General features: G+C 40.6%; 6 protein-coding genes across 6 annotated transcripts; all 6 read right to left on the bottom strand.

Moving 5' to 3' along the window:
• Positions 1 to 462: 462 nt before the first annotated feature.
• LOC143316985 (uncharacterized) lies at positions 463 to 2,117 on the bottom strand. Its single transcript, XM_076724868.1, has 5 exons — positions 2,060 to 2,117; positions 1,254 to 1,958; positions 1,025 to 1,150; positions 777 to 814; positions 463 to 582 (listed from the first exon to the last, which is right to left on the bottom strand). Exons 1-5 carry the CDS (start codon positions 2,115 to 2,117, stop codon positions 463 to 465), a joined length of 1,047 nt encoding a protein of 348 aa, XP_076580983.1.
• Positions 2,118 to 3,728: 1,611 nt separating this feature from the next.
• On the bottom strand, positions 3,729 to 5,721 carry LOC143316986 (uncharacterized). Its single transcript, XM_076724869.1, has 5 exons — positions 5,664 to 5,721; positions 4,858 to 5,562; positions 4,615 to 4,746; positions 4,205 to 4,248; positions 3,729 to 3,912 (listed from the first exon to the last, which is right to left on the bottom strand). The coding sequence occupies exons 1-5, from the start codon at positions 5,719 to 5,721 to the stop codon at positions 3,793 to 3,795; spliced, it is 1,059 nt and encodes a 352-aa protein (XP_076580984.1). The 3' UTR covers positions 3,729 to 3,792.
• A 1,711-nt stretch (positions 5,722 to 7,432) lies between these two features.
• On the bottom strand, positions 7,433 to 9,372 carry LOC143317157 (uncharacterized). Its single transcript, XM_076725138.1, has 5 exons — positions 9,315 to 9,372; positions 8,509 to 9,213; positions 8,276 to 8,407; positions 7,846 to 7,889; positions 7,433 to 7,552 (listed from the first exon to the last, which is right to left on the bottom strand). The coding sequence occupies exons 1-5, from the start codon at positions 9,370 to 9,372 to the stop codon at positions 7,433 to 7,435; spliced, it is 1,059 nt and encodes a 352-aa protein (XP_076581253.1).
• A 1,683-nt stretch (positions 9,373 to 11,055) lies between these two features.
• On the bottom strand, positions 11,056 to 13,012 carry LOC143317148 (uncharacterized). The gene is made up of 5 exons (XM_076725127.1): positions 12,955 to 13,012; positions 12,149 to 12,853; positions 11,903 to 12,034; positions 11,477 to 11,520; positions 11,056 to 11,175 (listed from the first exon to the last, which is right to left on the bottom strand). Exons 1-5 carry the CDS (start codon positions 13,010 to 13,012, stop codon positions 11,056 to 11,058), a joined length of 1,059 nt encoding a protein of 352 aa, XP_076581242.1.
• Positions 13,013 to 14,699: 1,687 nt separating this feature from the next.
• Positions 14,700 to 16,642, bottom strand: LOC143317118 (uncharacterized). Its single transcript, XM_076725089.1, has 5 exons — positions 16,585 to 16,642; positions 15,778 to 16,482; positions 15,545 to 15,676; positions 15,121 to 15,164; positions 14,700 to 14,819 (listed from the first exon to the last, which is right to left on the bottom strand). Exons 1-5 carry the CDS (start codon positions 16,640 to 16,642, stop codon positions 14,700 to 14,702), a joined length of 1,059 nt encoding a protein of 352 aa, XP_076581204.1.
• A 2,147-nt stretch (positions 16,643 to 18,789) lies between these two features.
• On the bottom strand, positions 18,790 to 20,444 carry LOC143317161 (uncharacterized). Its single transcript, XM_076725143.1, has 5 exons — positions 20,387 to 20,444; positions 19,581 to 20,285; positions 19,352 to 19,477; positions 19,104 to 19,141; positions 18,790 to 18,909 (listed from the first exon to the last, which is right to left on the bottom strand). The coding sequence occupies exons 1-5, from the start codon at positions 20,442 to 20,444 to the stop codon at positions 18,790 to 18,792; spliced, it is 1,047 nt and encodes a 348-aa protein (XP_076581258.1).
• Positions 20,445 to 20,973: the final 529 nt, after the last annotated feature.

The raw sequence follows: 20,973 nt of genomic DNA, 5'->3' as shown, positions 1-20,973 counted from the left end.
TGGCCTGTGATGGCCTGTTTCTATGATACACTCTCTCAGAGCTGAAGGTTTTTGCTTTGTGAGCAGTGCAGCACAGACAGACATACAGTCTCTCTGCAGATCCTCCACTGTGGGAAGTGATTTAGTCTGAATGTTAATTTTCCAGTGTGAACACTCTCTCACGTGCCTGAGCCCACAGGCACCACACAGATGAGTTGTGTGTAGTTGTGTGTTTGCATGTTGAAAAGTCCAGTTTTACTGAGAGTAGAGAAATTGCACATTTGACAACACAGGTCATACTGTATCCAGGAGGCTTGGAAGGCAATTTTTATTAGTTTTACTGCAGTGCAAGACTTTACATTCAGGACATTGTGGTGAAATTTGACAGCAATGCTCCTATTTTCAAAAGAAAATAACATCATAAAGCTCGATAGACACATTATTCTTCCACAGAAACAAGTACAATTGATGTATTTCCCGCTCCTACTGCCTTACACTTGAATACACACATTCATTTTGTGTGTCCTGACTCTGTCTTGTCGATCTGTTGATCCTGTGCTCCCTCAGAGCAGCGTAATGGAGGCTGTCTGAATCTTGACAATCCTGGTAAGAAAACATCATCTAAATTTAATCACCATAAAAATACACATTGCTTTTCTGATGCATGTATGTCTGTATTGAAGAGAGCAACAGCAACACCTGTACAATACAGTGATCACATTGATATACCAACACTGAGAAAATAATACTTCTGTGCTTTCAAAAAGATCATTCTGCTGTACTTCAAAAATACTCACCACTGCATTTGGAGTCAAGGCAGCTGAAGGTCTTGAGTCTGATTAAGAATTAAAAACAACAAAAGCTTTCAAAATTCACTGAGATGGTGGTGGGAAGACTGTTTTAACAGTGTAAAGCCTCCATCAATTTATGACCTCTGTCTTGATTTGGTTGGTTTTATAATCCATATCAACTTCAAATGGATGCACTTCCAGTATTAAGTACCTAAATACACACGATCAAAAGTGATCAATGAAAGTTAACTTACCTCCACACTGACAGCTGTTTCTGTTGTTCTTTCCATATGCTGCATACGCCAGTAAAACAACCAGGATGGTGGTGAATGTCAAAGCTCCAATCAAGAAATACACTAAGACAGAGGTCTCCACCTCACCTGCAGATCCAGATTATAAGAGACTTTACAGAGCTGTAGAATATTGAGGAAATAACAATCACAGCTACTGTCTGTATGAACCATCTGCTTTCATCTTACTTACCTTCAAAGTCCAGTTTGGTCCCATTTCCAAACAGTATGTGTCCACATGAGGCAACAGCGCAGTAGTAGGTTCCAGCATGAGACAGATTCAGGCTCTTCATCGGCAAGTTGTAGACACAGGTGTGTGTTTGTGTGTTGGGTTTCCTCTCACACTGATCATTCCTGCCTCCATGAGTGTAAATGAGTCCTGGATGAGACTCTTCAGAGTTTTTGAACCAGTAAACACTGTGCTCTCCATCACAGGTCCCAGTGTGTACTGTACAGTTGAAAGTCACAAAGCCTCCTGGCTGGATGGTCTCAGACGCTGACTGATGGACCAAAGCTGGGACGTTCACACCTGAACCCTTTACACTGACAAAAATGCCCTCTGCAAATTCAAAGTTGTAATAACTGCTAGTTGCACAGTAGTAAGTAGCTGAATCTAAAATGCGTAGATCTGTTATATTCAAGTGATTTTTACCTTTTTCAGTATCTAATGTGAAACGTGGATCATTTTCAAATTCATTGTGAAATTTTACATTTTTGTCAAACTTGTAGTAAGTGGAGATGAGCCTTGGTTTCTGTCCCAGAGTTTGTTTATACCAGTTGAACATCAATGCATCACCTTCATAGAAACATTGCAAAGTCACGTTGTCACCGACATTTACTGATAAAAATCCACTCTCTTGATGTAAATATGTGGATGATTTCAGATCAGTTGTCTGAGCTGAAGAGAAAAGAGATCCACAAAGAGCAGATTTAATTGATCATCCAAATCTCTTGCAAAGTATTACATCATATTAAATAAGATTATGACAAACAACTTACCGATTCTTCCCAAGAACAGATAAGTCAAATACAAAGCCAACCACAGAGTCTTCATCATGTTCCAACTGCTGTGCTGAATGAATTGAATCTCAATATGTTCTCCGCTCTTCAAAGAGAAGACTGTGATTGGCTAAGGAGAAAAACCACCTAACGTCCTGAGTTGGAGTCAGTGAACACATGATCAGTTTGTATTTAATGCATTGCATTAAGAGAGATCTATGATTTTTTTTTTCTATCCTGCACGTTACATTTAAAAAATGTCATTCAATCGTGTCGTCAGTCCTTTTTTTTGCAACTTGAGTGTTTGTGATCGCTCTTCAATCTTCCCACTTTAAGAACTGTGACTGATAGAGGAACATTTTGCAGACTTTAAATATCCCATGTATTAGTAATGGTGGGTTGTGTCCAACGACTGGTTCTCTACAGTGATTGACTTTATGGATTACACTCGTTGTTGTGAGTGTCTGCACAGAAAGGTGAACATTGTTTCAGGCAAATGGGGTCTGAAACATTTGTTTCAGATTAGCTGAAAGTAAGAACCAGTGCCATGCTGTGGTTAATATTGGCACATGTTGCTCATGCTGCTGGTAACATTCACGTGCTGCATGTTCATTGGCTCACCTTCTCCTTTATAAGTATATCATGGCAGCTCTTTGGTTGACACAACAGTCAATGGAATACCTGTGTGCTGGCACAACTGTCAGGCAGAAATACCAGGTCACTGTGGGTGGACACCATGAGACGTTCAGGTGAACACCAACATGAACACATTAATCCTGAAGCACAGCTGGTCCTGAGGATTTCTGCCAATGTTACCCATAATGCACTGTATTCTTAGTGAAAAACACTTAAATAATTGGGTGCATATTTGCAAACATTATAGAATTACTAGTTATTATTTCACCACTTCAGGACGACTCAACACCATTTTAGATTTGCTCACTTTGAGCCATCAAAATACCGAATTTGTTACAAAGCTTCGCTAAATGTTTGCAAACGAATCAGTTTTATTGTTCAAGTGATTTCTTGATATTCTTAAAGTAGTTTGGGCATAAGAGTTATGCTGTGTGACTGCTGTGTATGAAAACACTGCAGGGACTTCCTCTTTGAAACCACAACGACAACGACAGTGGAGTTGTCTTGAAAAGTACACGATCAAACTGTAGTGAGAGCTAATCTTTGACTGTCGACCACACAGATGTTTAACAAGATCTGTCAACATTTGTGTTTGTGGTGCACACTGAATATATTTACAGTAAACAGCCTGTGAACAATTTCATGCATCATGAATACACTGAGGGTGGGTGCACACTATTGTTCCTCATGTTAGGCTACATGTTTGGTGCTTCTGGATGTTTCTCAGTACATTTAATTTGCTTGATGTTTGCCATGCCAGAGCATTTGTGTCCTGCTCACTCTGAGAGAGAGTTTGATGTGGGTGTCAACTTTGTTTTTCTGTCATTTTCCTCCATGGAGTCCCTGAGCCCTCAGTCATCACAGGCAGCAGTTATGTGAAGCTGTGTGTTTGCACATTGTAAACTACTGCAAGTGTAGTGACAGTGGAAATTTGGCACCTCGCTCACATCAAAGAAGCTCGGCTTAACTGCAGCTGAAGGAACATGTTTAATTGGTGCTTTGCAAGGTTCATCTTTACATTCAGTACATGGAGTTGAAATCTGACAAAATGTCTTGTAGCACAGATACAAAGTGCAAATGAAACCAAATGTCCAGTTCTACTGCCGAACACTGGAGTACACACATTCACTCCAGGTGTCGTCTCTCTGTCTTGTTGATCTGCTGGCTTTGTTTGTCTTTAAAGCAGCATAATGGAGGTTGTCTGCATCTTGGTAACCCTGAGAATAAAATATAAATGGGTTTATTGCCATTTGAGCATCCTCATGACTGATGCAGACATGTATCCCAAATTCCTCAGTCTAATGCAAATCACTATAAAAGAGACAGTTGTTAACTCTCCTGCTGTGGATTTTGCTTTTCAAGCTGGTGGCAAAATAACAGATATACCCTCAAAAATTATGCAATCCAGAACAACAAACAGCAACAACAGTCTGCCGCAGTGTTCATGCTCTGTTGTAAGCTGTTAAATACGTTACAGTTGTAGTAGCGCGGCACTTTGAAAATACTCACCTCTGCATTGGAAGTCACAGCAGCAGAGGATCTTGTTTGAGACTCTGGTTGTGAAAAAAAACACCAAAAGCTTCCTTAAAATTTGTGATGCTTGTATTGAGAAGACCAATTGTTATTACCTAGTTGGATGATTTGGACTGAAAGTGATGAAACAGTTCTTGTACTTTAGGTTTTATCTTTTACTCAAACGTGACACATGAGGTGCCACAGGACAATCAGTGAAGAGCAGCACTAAAAGTACACCAGCAAGTCATATATCATTACAAATCTGCCCTGTTCAGTAAATTATCTTTTCTTCCAGGGTGAAGAGAACGAGTGACAAAAAGCCTTCATTTAGTTCTTTACTGCTCTTCAGTATCACATACATTGAACACCTGCTGTAAAATTTAAAGGATGACAGTTTAGCCTACCTGTGCACTGGCAGCTGGTTGTCTTGTACATTCTATATGCTGCAAACGCCAGTAAAACAACCAGGATGGTGGTGAATGCCAAAGCTCCACTCAAGAAACACACCAAGGTGAGAGAGAGAAAGTCTTCCTCATCTGCAGATGAGCATTGGAAGATGTCACAGAGCTTTCTTTTTTATTTTTTTTTCCCAACAAATTTTATCACTACTTAACAAATGAGACAATCTTTGCGACAAAGTGTCTTACCATCAAAGTCCAGTTTGGTCCCATTTCCAAACACTATTTGTCCACATGAGGCAACAGCGCAGTAGTAGGTCCCAGCATGAGACAGATTCAGGCTCTTCATTGTCAAGTTGTAGACACAGGTGTGTGTTTGTGTGTTGGGTTTCCTCTCACACTGATCATTCCTGCCTCCATGAGTGTAAATGAGTCCTGGATGAGATTCTTCAGACTTTTTGAACCAGTAAACACTGTGCTCTCCATCACAGGTCCCAAAGTGTCCTTTACAGTTCAGAGTCACGGAGCCTCCTGGCTGGATGGTCTCAGACGCTGACTGATGGACCAAAGCTGGGACGTTCACACCTGAACCCTTTACACTGACAAAAATGCCCTCTCCAAATTCATAGTTGTAATAATAGCTAGTCGCGCAGTAGTAAGTTCCTGAATCTGAAATGCGTAGATCTGTCATATTCAAGTGATTTTTACCTTTTTCAGTATCTAATGTGAAACGTGGATCATTTTCAAATTCATTGTGAAAATTTCCATTTTTGTCATGCTTGTAGTAAGTGGAGACGAGCCTTGGTTTCTGTCCCAGAGTTTGTTTATACCAGTTGAACCTCGCTGCGTCACCTTCATAGAAACATCGCAAAGTCACGTTGTCACCGACATTTGCTGATAAAAATCCACTCTCTTGATGTAAATATGTGGATGATTTCAGATCAGTTGTCTGAGCTGAAGAGAAAAGAGATCCACAAAGAGCAGATTTAATTGATCATCCAAATCTCTTGCAAAGTATTACATCATATTAAATAAGATTATGACAAACAACTTACCGATTCTTCCCAAGAACAGATAAGTCAAGTACAAAGCCAACCACAGAGTCTTCATCATGTTCCAACTGCTGTGCTGAATGAATTGAATCTCAATATGTTCTCCGCTCTTCAAAGAGAAGACTGTGATTGGCTAAGGAGAAGAACCACCTAACGTCCTGAGTTGGAGTCAGTGATCACATGATCAGTTTGTATTTAATGCATTGCATGAAGAAAGATCTATGATGTTTTTTTTCTATCCTGCACGTTACATTTAAAAAATGTCCCTTAATGGTGTCGTCAGTCCTATTTTTTTGCAGCTTGAGTGTTTGTGATCGCTCTTCAATCTTCACTCTTTAATAACTGTGGATGATAGAGGAACATTTTGCAGACTTTAAATATCCCATGTATTAGTAATGGTGTGGTGTATCCAATGATTGGTGCTGCCATTCTCTAATGTAATTTTCACTATGGACTCACAGATGATGTTGTGAGTGTCTGCACAGACAGGTGAACATTGTTTCAGACAAATGGGACCTGAAACATTTGTTTCAAGATTAGCTGAAGGAAAGAACCAGTGCCATGCTGTGGTTATTATTGGCACATGTTGCTCATGCTGCTGGTAACATTCACGTGCTGTATGTTCATTGGCTCACCTGCTCCTTTCCAAACATCTGATGGCAGCTGTTTGGTTGACGCAACAGTCAATGGAATACCTGTGTGCTGGCACAACTGTCAGGCAGAAATACCAGGTCACTGTGGGTGGACACCATGACACGTTCAGGCTAACACCAACATGAACACCTTAATCCTGAAGCACAGCTGGTCCTGAGGATTTCTGCCAATGTTACCAACAATGCACTGTATTCTTAGTGAAAAACACTGACATAAATTGGGTGCATATTTGCAAACATTATAGAATAACTAGTTATTATTTCACCACTTGAGGACGACTCAGAACCATTTTAGCTTTGCTGACTTTGAGCCATCATCATACCAAATTTGTTCCAGAGCTTTGCTAAATGTTTGCAATTGAATCAGTTTGATTGTTCAAGTGTTTTCTTGATATTCTTAAAATAGTTCGGGCATTAGAGTTATGCTGTGTGACTGCTGTGCATGAAAACACTGCAGGGACTTCCTCTTTGAAACCACATAGACAACAACAGCAGAGTTGTCTTGAAAAGTACACGATCAAGCTGTAGTGAGAGCTAATCTTTGACTGTCGACCTCAAAGATGTTTAACAAGATCTGTCAACATTTGTGTTTGTGGTGTACAATGAAAATATGGACAGTTAACAGCCTGTGAACAATTTCATGCGTCATGAATATACTGAGGGTGGGTGCACGCCATCAGACAGATTGGCTTGTGCCTCATACTACGCCCTACGTTTGATGCTCCTGGATGTTTCTCAGTACGCATAACTTGCTTGATGTTTGCCATGCCAGAGCGATTGTGTCGCACTCACCCTGAGAGAGTGTTGCTGAGAGTTTGATGTGGGTGTCAACTGTGTTTTTCTGTCATTTTCCTCCATGGAGTCCCTGAGCCCTCAGTCATCACAGGCAGCAGTTATGTGAAGCTGTGTGTTTGCACATTGTAAACTACTGCAAGTGTAGTGACAGTGGAAATTTGGCACCTCGCTCACATCAAAGAAGCTCGGCTTAACTGCAGCTGAAGGAACATGTTTAATTGGTGCTTTGCAAGGTTCATCTTTACATTCAGTACATGGAGTTGAAATCTGACAAAATGTCTTGTAGCACAGATACAAAGTGCAAATGAAACCAAATGTCCAGTTCTACTGCCGAACACTGGAGTACACACATTCACTCCAGGTGTCGTCTCTCTGTCTTGTTGATCTGCTGGCTTTGTTTGTCTTTAAAGCAGCATAATGGAGGTTGTCTGTATCTTGATAACCCTGAGAATAAAATATAAATGGGTTTATTGTCATTTGAGCATCCTCATGACTGATGCAGACATGTATTCCAGTCTGCTCAGTCTAATGCAAATCACTATAGAAGAGACAGTTGTTAACTCTCCTGCTGTGGATTTTGCTTTTCAAGCTGGTGGCAAAATAACAGATATACCCCCAAAAATAATGCAATCCACAACAACAAACAGCAACAACAGTCTGCCGCTATGTTCATGCTCTGCTGTATTGCTGTTAAATACATTACAGTTATAGTAGTGCGACACTTTGAAAATACTCACCTCTGCATTGGAAGCCACAGCAGCAGAGGATCTTGTTTGAGACTCTGGTTGTGGAAAAAAAAACCAAAAAAAAAACCCAAAGGCTACTTCAAATCTGTGATGCTTGTATTGAGAAGACCAATTGTTATTACCTAGTTGGATGATTTGGACTGAAAGTGATGAAACAGTTCTTGTGACTTTAGTTTTTATCTTTTACTCAAACGTGACACATGAGGTGCCATAAGACAATCAGTGAAGAGCAGCACTAAAAGTACACCAGCAAGTCATATATCATTACAAGTCTGCCCTGTTCAGTGAATTATCTTTTCCTCCAGGGTGGAGAGAACGAGTGAACCGTAACAAAAAGCCTTCATTTAGTTCTTTACTGCTGTTCAGTATCACATACATTGAACACATGCTGTTAAATTTAAAGGATGACAGTTTAGCCTACCTGTGCACTGGCAGCTGGTTGTCTTGTACATTCTATATGCTGCAAACGCCAGTAAAACAACCAGGATGGTGGTGAATGCCAAAGCTCCACTCAAGAAACACACCAAGGTGAGAGAAAGAAAGTCTGCCTCATCTGCAGATGAGCATTGGAAGATGTTACAGAGCTTTCAGTGTTTTTAGCAAATTTGATCAGCATTTAACAAATGAGACAATCTTTGCGACAAAGTGTTTTACCTTCAAAGTCCAGTTTGGTCCCATTTCCAAACAGTATGTGTCCACATGAGGCAACAGCGCAGTAGTCGGTCCCAGCATGAGACAGATTCAGGCTCTTCATTGGCAAGTTGTAGACACAGGTGTGTGTTTGTGTGTTGGGTTTCCTCTCACACTGATCATTCCTGCCTCCACGAGTGTAAATGAGTCCTGGATGAGATTCTTCAGAGTTTTTGAACCAGTAAACACTGTGTTCTTCATCACAGGTCCCAGTGTGTACTGTACAGTTCAGAGTCACAGAGCCTCCTGGCTGGATGGTCTCAGATGCTGACTGATGGATCAAAGCTGGGACGTTCACACCTGAACCCTTTACACTGACAAAAATGCCCTCTCCAAATTCAAAGGTGTCATAATAGCTCGTTGCACAGTAGTAAGTAGCTGAATCTGAACTGCGTAGATCTGTCATCTGCAAGTGAACTTTACCTATTTCAGTATCTAATGTGAAACGTGGATCATTTTCAAATTCATTGTGAAAAGCTCCATTGTTGCCAAACTTGTAGTAAGTAGAGACGAGCCTTGGTTTCTGTCCCAGAGTTTGTTTATACCAGCTGAACCTCACTGCGTCACCTTCATAGAAACATCGCAAAGTCACACTGTCACCGACATTTACTGATACAAAACCCCTTTCTTGATGTATATATGTGGATGATTTCAGATCAGTTGTGTGAGCTGAAGAGAAAAGAGATCCGCAAAGAGCAGATTTAATTGATCATCCAAATCTCTTGCAAAGTATTACATCATATTAAATAAGATTATGACAAACAACTTACCGATTCTTCCCAAGAACAGATAAGTCAAATACAAAGCCAACCACAGAGTCTTCATCATGTTCCAACTGCTGTGCAGAATGAATTGAATCTCAATATGTTCTCCGCTCTTCAAAGAGAAGACTGTGATTGGTTAAGGACAAGAACCACCTAATGTCCTGAGTTGGAGTCAGTGAACACATGATCAGTGTTGTACTTAATACATTGCATTAAGAGAGATCTACGATCTTGTTTTTATCGAGTACGTTACATTTAAAATATGTCCTTTGATGGTGTTGTCAGTCCTATTTTTTGCAGCTTGACTGTTTGTAATCGTTCTTCAATCTTCCCACTTTAAGACCTGTGCCTGTTAGAGGAGCATTTTGCAGACTTTAAATATCCCATTTATTCGTAATGGTGGGTTGTGTCCAACGCTTGGTGCCACCGTTCTCTACAGTGATTTTATTTATGGATTCCTAGATGTTGTTGTGAGTGTCTGCACAGACAGGTGAACATTGTTTCAGACAAATGGTGGCTGAAATATTTGTTTCAAGATAAGCTGAAAGAAAGAACCAGTGCCATGCTGTGGTTATTATTGGCACATGTTGCTCATGCTGCTGGTAAAATTCACGTGCTGTATGTTCATTGGCTCACCTGCTCCTTTCCAAACATCTGATGGCAGCTGTTTGGTTGACACAACAGTCAATGGAATACCTGTGTGCTGGCACAACTGTCAGGCAGAAATACCAGGTCACTGTGGGTGGACACCATGAGACGTTCAGGCTAACACCAACATGAACACCTTAATCCTGAAGCACAGCTGGTCCTGAGGATTTCTGCCAATGTTACCCACAATGCATTGTATTTGTAGTGAAAAACACTGAAATAATTGGGTGCATATTTGCAAACATTATAGAATTACTAGTTATGATTTCACCACTTCAGGGCGACTCAGCACCATTTTAGATTTGCTGACTTTGAGCCATCATAATACCGCATTTGTTCCAGAGCTTTGCTAAATGTTTGCAAACGAATCAGTTTTATTGTTCAAGTGATTTCTTGATATTCTTCAAATAGTTCGGGCATTAGAGTTATGCTGTGTATGAAAACACTGCAGGGACTTCCTGCTTGAAACCACAAAGACAACAACAGCAGAGTTGTCTTGAAAAGTACACGATCAAACTGTAGTGAGAGCTAATCTTTGACTGTCGACCACACAGATGTTTAACAAGATCTGTCAACATTTGTGTTTGTGGTGTACATTGAATATATTTACAGTACACAGCCTGTAAACAATTTCATGCATCATGAATATACTGAGGGTGGATGCACACTATTGTTCCTCATGTTAGGCTACATGTTTGGTGCTTCTGGATGTTTCTCAGTACATTTAATTTGCTTGATGTTTGCCATGCCAGAGCATTTGTGTCCTGCTCACTCTGAGAGAGTGTTGCTGAGAGTTTGATGTGGGTGTCAACTTTGTTTTTCTGTCATTTTCCTCCATGGAGTCCCTGAGCCCTCAGTCATCACAGGCAGCAGTTATGTGAAGCTGTGTGTTTGCACATTGTAAACTACTGCAAGTGTAGTGACAGTGGAAATTTGGCACCTCGCTCACATCAAAGAAGCTCGGCTTAACTGCAGCTGAAGGAACATGTTTAATTGGTGCTTTGCAAGGTTCATCTTTACATTCAGTACATGGAGTTGAAATCTGACAAAATGTCTTGTAGCACGGATACAAAGTGCAAATGAAACCAAATGTCCAGTTCTACTGCCGAACACTGGAGTACACACATTCACTCCAGGTGTCGTCTCTCTGTCTTGTCGGTCTGCTGGCTTTGTTTGTCTTTAAAGCAGCATAATGGAGGTTGTCTGCATCTTGGCAACCCTGAGAATAAAATATAAATGGGTTTATTGCCATTTGAGCATCCTCATGACTGAGCAGATTGGAATACATGTCTGCATCAGTCTAATGCAAACCACTATAAAACACTCTATGAAACAGTTGTTAACTCTCCTGCTGTGGATTTTGCTTTTCAAGCTGGTGACAAAATTACCGATATACCCTCTAAAATAATACAATCCAGAACAACAAACAGCAACAACAGTCTGCCGCTTTGTTCATGCTCTGTTGTATTGCTGTTAAATATGTTACAGTTGTAGTAGTGCGACACTTTGAAAATACTTACCTCTGCATTGGAAGCCACAGCAACAGAGGATCTTGTCTGCGACTCTGGTTGTGAAAAAAAAAACAAAAAAACCCAACGGCTTCTTCAAAATTTGTGATGTTTGCATTGAGAAGACCAATTGTTATTACCTAGTTGGATAATTTGGACTGAAATGATCAAACAGTTCTTGTGATTTTAGGTTTTATCATCTACTCAAACGTGACACATGAGGTGCCACAAGACAATCAATGAAGAGCAGCACTAAAAGTACACCAGCAAGTCATATATCATTACAAATCTGCCCTGTTCAGTGAATTATCTTTTCCTCCAGGGTGGAGAGAACGAGTGAACCGTAACAAAAAGCCTTCATTTAGTTCTGTACTGCTCTTCAGCATCACATACATTGAACACATGCTGTTAAATTTAAAGGATGACAGTTTAGCCTACCTGTGCACTGGCAGCTGGTTGTCTTGTACATTCTATATGCTGCAAACGCCAGTAAAACAACCAGGATGGTGGTGAATGCCAAAGCTCCACTCAAGAAACACACCAAGGTGAGAGAAAGAAAGTCTGCCTCATCTGCAGATGAGCATTGGAAGATGTGACAGAGCTTTTTTTTTTTTTTTTTTTTTTCCCCAACAAATTTGATCACTACTTAACAAATGAGACAATCTTTGCTACAAAGACTCTTACCTTTAAAGTCCAGTTTGGTCCCATTTCCAAACAGTATGTGTCCACATGAGGCAACAGCGCAGTAGTCGGTCCCAGCATGAGACAGATTCAGGCTCTTCAGTGGCAAGTTGTAGACACAGGTGTGTGTTTGTGTGTTGGGTTTCCTCTCACACTGATCATTCCTGCCTCCATGAGTGTAAATGAGTCCTGGATGAGACTCTTCAGAGTTTTTGAACCAGTAAACACTGTGTTCTTCATCACAGGTCCCAGTGTGTACTGTACAGTTCAGAGTCACAGAGCCTCCTGGCTGGATGGTCTCAGACGCTGACTGATGGACCAAAGCTGGGACGTTCACACCTGAACCCTTTACACTGACAAAAATGCCCTCTCCAAATTCAACGGTGTAATAATAGCTAGTTGTACAGTAGTAAGTAGCTGAATCTGAAATGCGCAGATCTGTCATCTGCAAGTGATTTTTACCGATTTCAGTATCTAATATGAAACGTGGATCATTTTCAAATTCATTGTGAAAATTTCCATTTTTGTCAAACTTGTAGTAAGTGGAGACGAGTCTTGGTTTCTGTCCCAGAGTTTGTTTATACCAGTTGAACATCACTGCGTTACCTTCATAGAAACATCGCAAAGTTACATTGTCACCGACATCTGCTGATAAAAATCCACTTTCTTGATGTAAATATGTGGATGATTTCAGATCAGTTGTCTGAGCTGAAGAGAAAAGAGATCCGCAAAGAGCAGATTTAATTGATCATCCAAATCTCTTGCAAAGTATTACATCATATTAAATAAGATTATGACAAACAACTTACCGATTCTTCCCAAGAACAGATAAGTCAAATACAAAGCCAACCACAGAGTCTTCATCATGTTCCAACTGCTGTGCTGAATGAATTCAATCTCAATATGTTCTCCGCTCTTCAAAGAGAAGACTGTGATTGGCTAAGAAGAAGAACCACCTAACGTCCTGAGTTGGAGTCAGTGATCACATGATCAGTTTGTATTTAATGCATTGCATGAAGAGAGATTGACGATCTTTTTTCTTTTTTTTGTGCACGTTACATTTGAAATATGTCCTTCAATGGTGTCGTCAGTCCTATTTTTTGCAGCATCAGCATTTGTAATCACTCTTCGATCTTCACTCTTTAATAAATGTGGCTGTTAGAGGAGCATTTTGCAGACTTTAATATCCCATGTATTAGTAACGGTGTGGTTCTGCCTAATAATTGGTGCCACCGTTCTCTAACGTGATTTTCACTGTGGACTCTGAGATGTTGTTGTGAGTGTCTGCACAGACAAGTGAACATTGCTTCCGCCAAATGGTGGCTGAAATATTTGTTTCAAGATTAGCTGAAAGAAAGAACCAGTGCCATGCTGTGGTTATTATTGGCACATGTTGCTCATGCTGCTGGTAACATTCACGTGCTGTATGTTCATTGGCTCACCTGCTCCTTTATAAGTATATCGTGGCAGCTGTTTGGTTGACACAACAGTCAATTGAATACCTGTGTGCTGGCACAACTGTCAGGCAGAAATACCAGGTCACTGTGGGTGGACACCATGAGACGTTCAGGCTAACACCAACATGAACACATTAATCCTGAAGCACAGCTGGTCCTGAGGATTTCTACCATTGTTACCCACAATGCATTGTATTTGTAGTGAAAAACACTGAAATAATTGGGTGCATATTTGCAAACATTATAGAATTACTAGTTATTATTTCACCACTTGAGGACGACTCAGCACCATTTTAGCTTTGCTGACTTTGAGCCATCATAATAACGAATTTGTTCCAGAGCTTTGCTAAATGTTTGCAATTGAATCAGTTTGATTGTTCAAGTGATTTCTTGATATTCTTCAAATAGTTCGGGCATTAGAGTTATGCTGTGTGACTGCTGTGCATGAAAACACTGCAGGGACTTCCTGCTTGAAACCACAACGACGACGACAGTGGAGTTGTCTTGAAAAGTACACGATCAAGCTGTAGTGAGAGCTAATCTTTGACTGTCGACCACACAGATGTTTAACAAAATCTGTCAACATTTGTGTTTGTGGTGTACAATGAATATATTTACAGTAAACAGCCTGTAAACAATTTCATGCATCATGAATACACTGAGGGTGGGTGCACACTATTGTTCCTCATGTTAGGCTACATGTTTGGTGCTTCTGGATGTTTCTCAGTACATTTAATTTGCTTGATGTTTGCCATGCCAGAGCATTTGTGTCCTGCTCACTCTGAGAGAGAGTTTGATGTGGGTGTCAACTTTGTTTTTCTGTCATTTTCCTCCATGGAGTCCCTGAGCCCTCAGTCATCACAGGCAGCAGTTATGTGAAGCTGTGTGTTTGCACATTGTAAACTACTGCAAGTGTAGTGACAGTGGAAATTTGGCACCTCGCTCACATCAAAGAAGCTCGGCTTAACTGCAGCTGAAGGAACATGTTTAATTGGTGCTTTGCAAGGTTCATCTTTACATTCAGTACATGGAGTTCAAATCTGACAAAATGTCTTGTAGCACAGATACAAAGTGCAAATGAAACCAAATGTCCAGTTCTACTGCCTAACACTGGAGTACACACATTCACTCCAGGTGTCGTCTCTCTGTCTTGTCAATCTGCTGGCTTTGTTTGTCTTCAAAGCAGCATAATGGAGGTTGTCTGCATCTTGGCAACCCTGAGAATAAAATATAAATGGGTTTATTGCCATTTGAGCATCCTCATGACTGAGCAGATTGGGATACATGTCTGCATCAGTCTAATGCAAACCACTATAAAACACACTATGAAACAGTTGTTAACTCTCCTGCTGTGGATTTTGCTTTTCAAGCTGGTGGCAAAATAACAGATATACCCCCAAAAATAATGCAATCCACAACAACAAACAGCAACAACAGTCTGCCGCTTTGTTCATGCTCTGTTGTATTGCTGTTAAATATGTTACAGTTGTAGTAGCGTGGCACTTTGAAAATACTCACCTCTGCATTGGAAGTCACAGCAGCAGAGGATCTTGTTTGAGACTCTGGTTGTGAAAAAAAAAAGCAAACCCAACGGCTTCTTAAAAATTTGTGATGCTTGTATTGAGAAGACCAATTCTTATTACCTAGTTGGATGATTTGGACTGAAAGTGATGAAACAGTTCTTGTGACTTTAGTTTTCATCTTTTACTCAAACGTGACACATGAGGTGCCACAAGACAATCAATGAAGAGCAGCACTAAAAGTACACCAGCAAGTCATATATCATTACAAATCTGCCCTGTTCAGTGAATTATCTTTTCCTCCAGGGTGGAGAGAACGAGTGAACCGTAACAAAAAGCCTTCATTTAGTTCTTTACTGCTGTTCAGTATCACATACATTGAACACATGCTGTTAAATTTAAAGGATGACAGTTTAGCCTACCTGTGCACTGGCAGCTGGTTGTCTTGTACATTCTATATGCTGCAAACGCCAGTAAAACAACCAGGATGGTGGTGAATGCCAAAGCTCCACTCAAGAAACACACCAAGGTGAGAGAAAGAAAGTCTGCCTCATCTGCAGATGAGCATTGGAAGATGTCACAGAGCTTTCAGTGTTTTTAGCAAATTTGATCACCATTTAACAAATGAGACAATCTTTGCTACAAAGACTCTTACCTTCAAAGTCCAGTTTGGTCCCATTTCCAAACAGTATGTGTCCACATGAGGCAACAGCGCAGTAGTAGGTCCCAGCATGAGACAGATTCAGGCTCTTCATTGGCAAGTTGTAGACACAGGTGTGTGTTTGTATGTTGGGTTTCCTCTCACACTGATCATTCCTGCCCCCATGGGTGTAAATGAGTCCTGGATGAAATTCTTCAGAGTTTTTGAACCAGTAAACACTGTGTTCTCCATCACAGGTCCCAGTGTGTACTGTACAGTTCAGAGTCACAGAGCCTCCTGGCTGGATGGTCTCAGACGCTGACTGATGGACCAAAGCTGGGACGTTCACACCTGAACCCTTTACACTGACAAAAATGCCCTCTCCAAATTCAACGGTGTAATAATAGCTAGTTACACAGTAGTAAGTAGCTGAATCTGAAATGCGTAGATCTGTCATCTGCAAGTGATTTTTACCTATTTCAGTATCTAATGTGAAACGTGGATCATTTTCAAATTCATTGTGAAAATTTCCATTTTTGTCAAACTTGTAGTAAGTGGAGACGAGTCTTGGTTTCTGTCCCAGAGTTTGTTTATACCAGTTGAACCTCGCTGCGTCACCTTCATAGAAACATCGCAAAGTCACGTTGTCACCGACATTTGCTGATAAAAATCCACTTTCTTGATGTAAATATGTGGATGATTTCAGATCAGTTGTGTGAGCTGAAGAGAAAAGAGATCCGCAAAGAGCAGATTTAATTGATCATCCAAATCTCGTTGCAAAGTATTACATCATATTAAATAAGATTATGACAAACAACTTACCGATTCTTCCCAAGAACAGATAAGTCAAATACAAAGCCAACCACAGAGTCTTCATCATGTTCCAAATGCTGTGCTGAATGAATTCAATCTCAATATATTCTCCGCTCTTCAAAGAGAAGACTGTGATTGGCCAACGAGAAGAACCACCTAACGTCCTGAGTTGGAGTCAGTGATCACATGATCAGTTTGTATTTAATGCATTGCATGAAGAGAGATCGACGATCTTTTTTCTTTTTTTTGTGCACGTTACATTTGAAATATGTCCCTCAATGTTGTCGTCAGTCCTTTTTTTTGCAGCATCAGCATTTGTAATCACTCTTTGATCTTCACTCTTTCATAAATGTGGCTGTTAGAGGAGCATTTTGCAGACTTTAATATCCCATGTATTAGTAATGGTGTGGTGTGCCTAATAATTGGTGCCACCGTTCTCTAACGTGATTTTCACTGTGGACTCTTTGATGTTGTTGTGAGTGTCTGCACAGACAGGTGAACATTGCTTCGGACAAACTGTGGCTGAAATATTTGTTTCAAGATTAGCTGAAAGAAAGAACCTGTGCCATGCTGTGGTTACTATTGGCACATGTTGCTCATGCTGCTGGTAACATTCACGTGCTGTATGTTCATTGGCTCACCTGCTCCTTTCCAAACATATCATGGCAGCTGTTTGGTTGACACAACAGTCAATGGAATACCTGTGTGCTGGCACAACTGTCAGGCAGAAATACCAGGTCACTATGGGTGGACACCATGAGACGTTCAGGCTAACACCAACATGAACTCATTACCATCACATCACCACTTCAGGGCGACTCAGCAACACCTTGGCTGACTTTGAGCCATCATAATACCAAATTTGTTAAAGAGCATTGCTAAATGTTTGCAAATGAATATATCATTTTCATCGTTCAAATGATTTCTTTGATATTCTTAAAACAGTCTGGGCATTAGAGTTATGCTGTGTGACTGCTGTGCATGAAAACACTGCAGAGACTTCCTCTTTGAAACCACAACGAGAGCAGAGTTGCCTCGACCAGTACACGACCAAACTGTAGTGAGAGCTAATCTTTGACTGTCGACCTCATGGAGGATAAAGAGCATCCTTACACCTCTGTGTCACTGTGTCACAATAACCAACCTGCAAAGATATCTGGGAAAGGCATTGTCAGTCCACGTCAGGTGTACATTCACTATCTGTTTTCAGAAATGACATGCTGGTGAGTCTTGTTGCCACTCTGCTATGAGAAGGCTGGCCCTGCTGAGTCACAACTGTATCAGTCATGCTTGATGTTTGCAGAGGCTTGCTCTTAAATTTGAGGTGTGTTAATGCAAGGTTCATTATTGTTGCTAAGAGTTTTATATGCTGTTTATTTCCTTTTGAAGTGACCAGAAAGAAGAACCCAGTCATGTTTCAAGATCAATTCACGTTCTGTAAAGTTTGGCTTTCTCACAGTCTCTTGTGCTCTCCCACCAGCTCTCTCTTTCTCTTTCCCTCTATCACTTTTTGAAACAAATACCATCTATAGTTGCAACGACACAGTTAATGTCCAAATGCTTTTTTTGTCTTGTGAGCAGGGAAAGACTGCCAGAGAGAGAAATCACACCTGAATGTATAATCAAAATAATTTTTGATCAAACACAAATTGCATCTTTGAATGTGATGTCTCATAACTTGAACTGAACTCTGAGCAGGAAATGATTTCTCACTACGACTGAGCATCTTCCAGTCAGTGGGGGGATCAAACAGACAGGTGTGGCCTGTGATGGCCTGTTTCTGTGATACACTCTCTCAGAGCTGAAGGTTTGTGAGCAGTGCAGCACAGACAGACATACAGTCTCTCTGCAGGTCCTCCACTGTGGGAAGTGATTTAGTCTGAATGTTAATTTTCCATTGTGAACACTCTCTCACGTGCCTGAGCCCACAGGCACCACACAGATGAGTTGTGTGTAGTTGTGTATTTGCACGTTGTAAAGTCCAGTTTTTCTGAGAGTAGAGAAATTGCACAATTGACAACACCGGTCATACTGTATCCAGGAGGCTTGGAAGGCAATTTTTATTAGTTTACTGCAGTGCAAGACTTTACATTCAGGACATCGTGGTGAAATTTGACAGCAATGCTCCTATTGTCAAAAGAAAATGACATCATAAAGCTCGATAGACACATTATTCTTCCACAGAAATAAGTACAATTGATGTATTTCCAGCTCCTACTGCCTTACACTTGAATACACACATTCATTTTGTGTGTCCTGACTCTGTCTTGTCGATCTGTTGATCCTGTGCTCCCTCAGAGCAGCGTAATGGAGGCTGTCTGAATCTTGACAATCCTGGTAAGAAAACATCATCTAAATTTAATCACTGTAAAAATACACATTGCTTTTCTGATGCATGTATGTCTGTATTGAAGAGAGCAACAGCAGCACCTGTACAATACAGTGATCACATTGATATACCAACACTGAGAAAATAATACTTCTGTGCTTTAGAAAAGATCATTCTGCTGTACTTCAAAAATACTCACCACTGCATTTGGAGTCAAGGCAGCTGAAGGTCTTGAGTCTGATTAAAAATTAAAAACATCAAAAGCTTTCAAAATTCACTGAGATGGTGGTGAGAAGACTGTTTTAACAGTGTAAAGCCTCCATCAATTTATGACCTCTGTCTTGATTTGGTTGGTTTTATAATTCACATCAACTTCAACTGGATGCACTTCCAGTATTAAGTACCTAAATACACACGATCAAAAGTGATCAATGAAAGTTAACTTACCTCCACACTGACAGCTGTTTCTGTTGTTCTTTCCACATGCGGCATATGCCAGTAAAACAACCAGGATGGTGGTGAATGTCAAAGCTCCAATCAAGAAATACACCAAGACAGAGGTCTCCACCTCACCTGCAGATCCAGAGTATAAGAGACTTTACAGAGCTGTAGAATATTGAGGAAATAACAATCATAGCTACTGTCTGTATGAACCATCTGCTTTCATCTTACTTACCTTCTAAGTCCAGTTTGGTCTCATTTCCAAACAGTATGTGTCCACATGAGACAACAGCACAGTAGTAGGTCCCAGCATGAGACAGATTCAGGCTCTTCATTGGTAAGTTGTAGACACAGGTGTGTGTTTGTGTGTTGGGTTTCCTCTCACACTGATCATTCCTGCCTCCATGAGTGTAAATGAGTCCTGGATGAGATTGTTCAGAGTTTTTGAACCAGTAAACACTGTGTTCTTCATCACAGGTCCCAGTGTGTACCGTACAGTTCAGAGTCACAGAGCCTCCTGGCTGGATGGTCTCAGACGCTGACTGATGAACCAAAGCTGGGACGTTCACACCTGAACCCTTTACACTGACAAAAATGCCCTCTCCAAATTCAAAGGTGTCATAATAGCCACTTACACAGTAGTAAGTAGCTGAATCTGAAATGCGTAGATCTGTCATCTTCAAGTGATTTTTACCTTTTTCAGTATCTAATGTGAAACGTGGATCATTTTCAAACTCATTGTGAAAAGTTCCATTTTTGTCAAAGTTGTAGTAAGAAGAGATGAGCCTTGGTTTCTGTCCCAGACTTTGTTTATACCAGTTGAACATCACTGCGTCACCGTCATTGAAACACTGTAAAGTCACACTGTCACCGACATTTACTGATACAAATCCACTGTCTTGATGGACATATGTGGATGATTTCAGATCAGTTGTCTGAGCTGAAGAGAAAAGAGATCCACAAAGAGCAGATTTAATTGATCATCCAAATCTCTTGCAAAGTATTACATCATATTAAATAAGATTATGACAAGCAACTTACCGATTCTTCCCAAGAACAGATAAGTCAAATACAAAGCCAACCACAGAGTCTTCATCATGTTCCAACTGCTGTGCTGAATGAATTCAATCTCAATATGTTCTCCGCTCTTCAAAGAGAAGACTGTGATTGGCCAACGAGAAGAACCACCTAACGTCCTGAGTTGGAGTCAGTGATCACATGATCAGTTTGTATTTAATGCATTGCATTAAGAGAGCTCGACGATCTTTTTTCTTTTTTTTGTGCACGTTACATTTGAAATATGTCCCTCAATGGTGTCGTCAGTCCTTTTTTTTGCAGCATGAGCATTTGTAATCACTCTTCGATCTTCACTCTTTCATAAATGTGGCTATTAGAGGAACATTTTGCAGACTTTAATATCCCATGTATTAGTAATGGTGTGGTGTGCCTAATAATTGGTGCCACCGTTCTCTAACGTGATTTTCACTGTGGACTCTTTGATGTTGTTGTGAGTGTCTGCACAGACAGGTGAACATTGTTTCAGACAAATGGTGGCTGAAATATTTGTTTCAAGATTAGCTGAAAGAAAGAACCAGTGCCATGCTGTGGTTACTATTGGCACATGTTGC

The sequence above is a fragment of the Chaetodon auriga genome, chromosome 24 (assembly GCF_051107435.1).
Source record: "Chaetodon auriga isolate fChaAug3 chromosome 24, fChaAug3.hap1, whole genome shotgun sequence".
Taxonomy (NCBI): domain Eukaryota; kingdom Metazoa; phylum Chordata; class Actinopteri; order Chaetodontiformes; family Chaetodontidae; genus Chaetodon; species Chaetodon auriga.
The sequence above is the reverse complement of the archived record's forward strand: the minus strand, read 5'-3'. Positions and strand labels throughout refer to the sequence as shown.

Coding starts and splice junctions, on each gene's coding strand:
- LOC143317157 (XM_076725138.1), bottom strand. CDS start 9,372: ATGATGAAGACTCTGTGGTTGGCTTTGTATTTGACTTATCTGTTCTTG. Junction 9,214..9,314: donor TCTGTTCTTGGGAAGAATCG/GTAAGTTGTTTG, acceptor TTTTCTCTTCAG/CTCACACAACTGATCTGAAA. Junction 7,553..7,845: donor CTGTGGCTTCCAATGCAGAG/GTGAGTATTTTC, acceptor TTTTATTCTCAG/GGTTATCAAGATACAGACAA.
- LOC143316985 (XM_076724868.1), bottom strand. CDS start 2,117: ATGATGAAGACTCTGTGGTTGGCTTTGTATTTGACTTATCTGTTCTTG. Junction 1,959..2,059: donor TCTGTTCTTGGGAAGAATCG/GTAAGTTGTTTG, acceptor TTTTCTCTTCAG/CTCAGACAACTGATCTGAAA. Junction 815..1,024: donor AAACAGCTGTCAGTGTGGAG/GTAAGTTAACTT, acceptor ATTCTTAATCAG/ACTCAAGACCTTCAGCTGCC.
- LOC143317161 (XM_076725143.1), bottom strand. CDS start 20,444: ATGATGAAGACTCTGTGGTTGGCTTTGTATTTGACTTATCTGTTCTTG. Junction 19,478..19,580: donor GACCAAACTGGACTTAGAAG/GTAAGTAAGATG, acceptor CTGGATCTGCAG/GTGAGGTGGAGACCTCTGTC. Junction 19,142..19,351: donor AAACAGCTGTCAGTGTGGAG/GTAAGTTAACTT, acceptor ATTTTTAATCAG/ACTCAAGACCTTCAGCTGCC.
- LOC143316986 (XM_076724869.1), bottom strand. CDS start 5,721: ATGATGAAGACTCTGTGGTTGGCTTTGTACTTGACTTATCTGTTCTTG. Junction 5,563..5,663: donor TCTGTTCTTGGGAAGAATCG/GTAAGTTGTTTG, acceptor TTTTCTCTTCAG/CTCAGACAACTGATCTGAAA. Junction 4,249..4,614: donor AACCAGCTGCCAGTGCACAG/GTAGGCTAAACT, acceptor TTTCACAACCAG/AGTCTCAAACAAGATCCTCT.
- LOC143317118 (XM_076725089.1), bottom strand. CDS start 16,642: ATGATGAAGACTCTGTGGTTGGCTTTGTATTTGACTTATCTGTTCTTG. Junction 16,483..16,584: donor TCTGTTCTTGGGAAGAATCG/GTAAGTTGTTTG, acceptor TTTTCTCTTCAG/CTCACACAACTGATCTGAAA. Junction 15,677..15,777: donor GACCAAACTGGACTTTGAAG/GTAAGAGTCTTT, acceptor GCTCATCTGCAG/ATGAGGCAGACTTTCTTTCT.
- LOC143317148 (XM_076725127.1), bottom strand. CDS start 13,012: ATGATGAAGACTCTGTGGTTGGCTTTGTATTTGACTTATCTGTTCTTG. Junction 12,854..12,954: donor TCTGTTCTTGGGAAGAATCG/GTAAGTTGTTTG, acceptor TTTTCTCTTCAG/CTCAGACAACTGATCTGAAA. Junction 11,521..11,902: donor AACCAGCTGCCAGTGCACAG/GTAGGCTAAACT, acceptor TTTCACAACCAG/AGTCGCAGACAAGATCCTCT.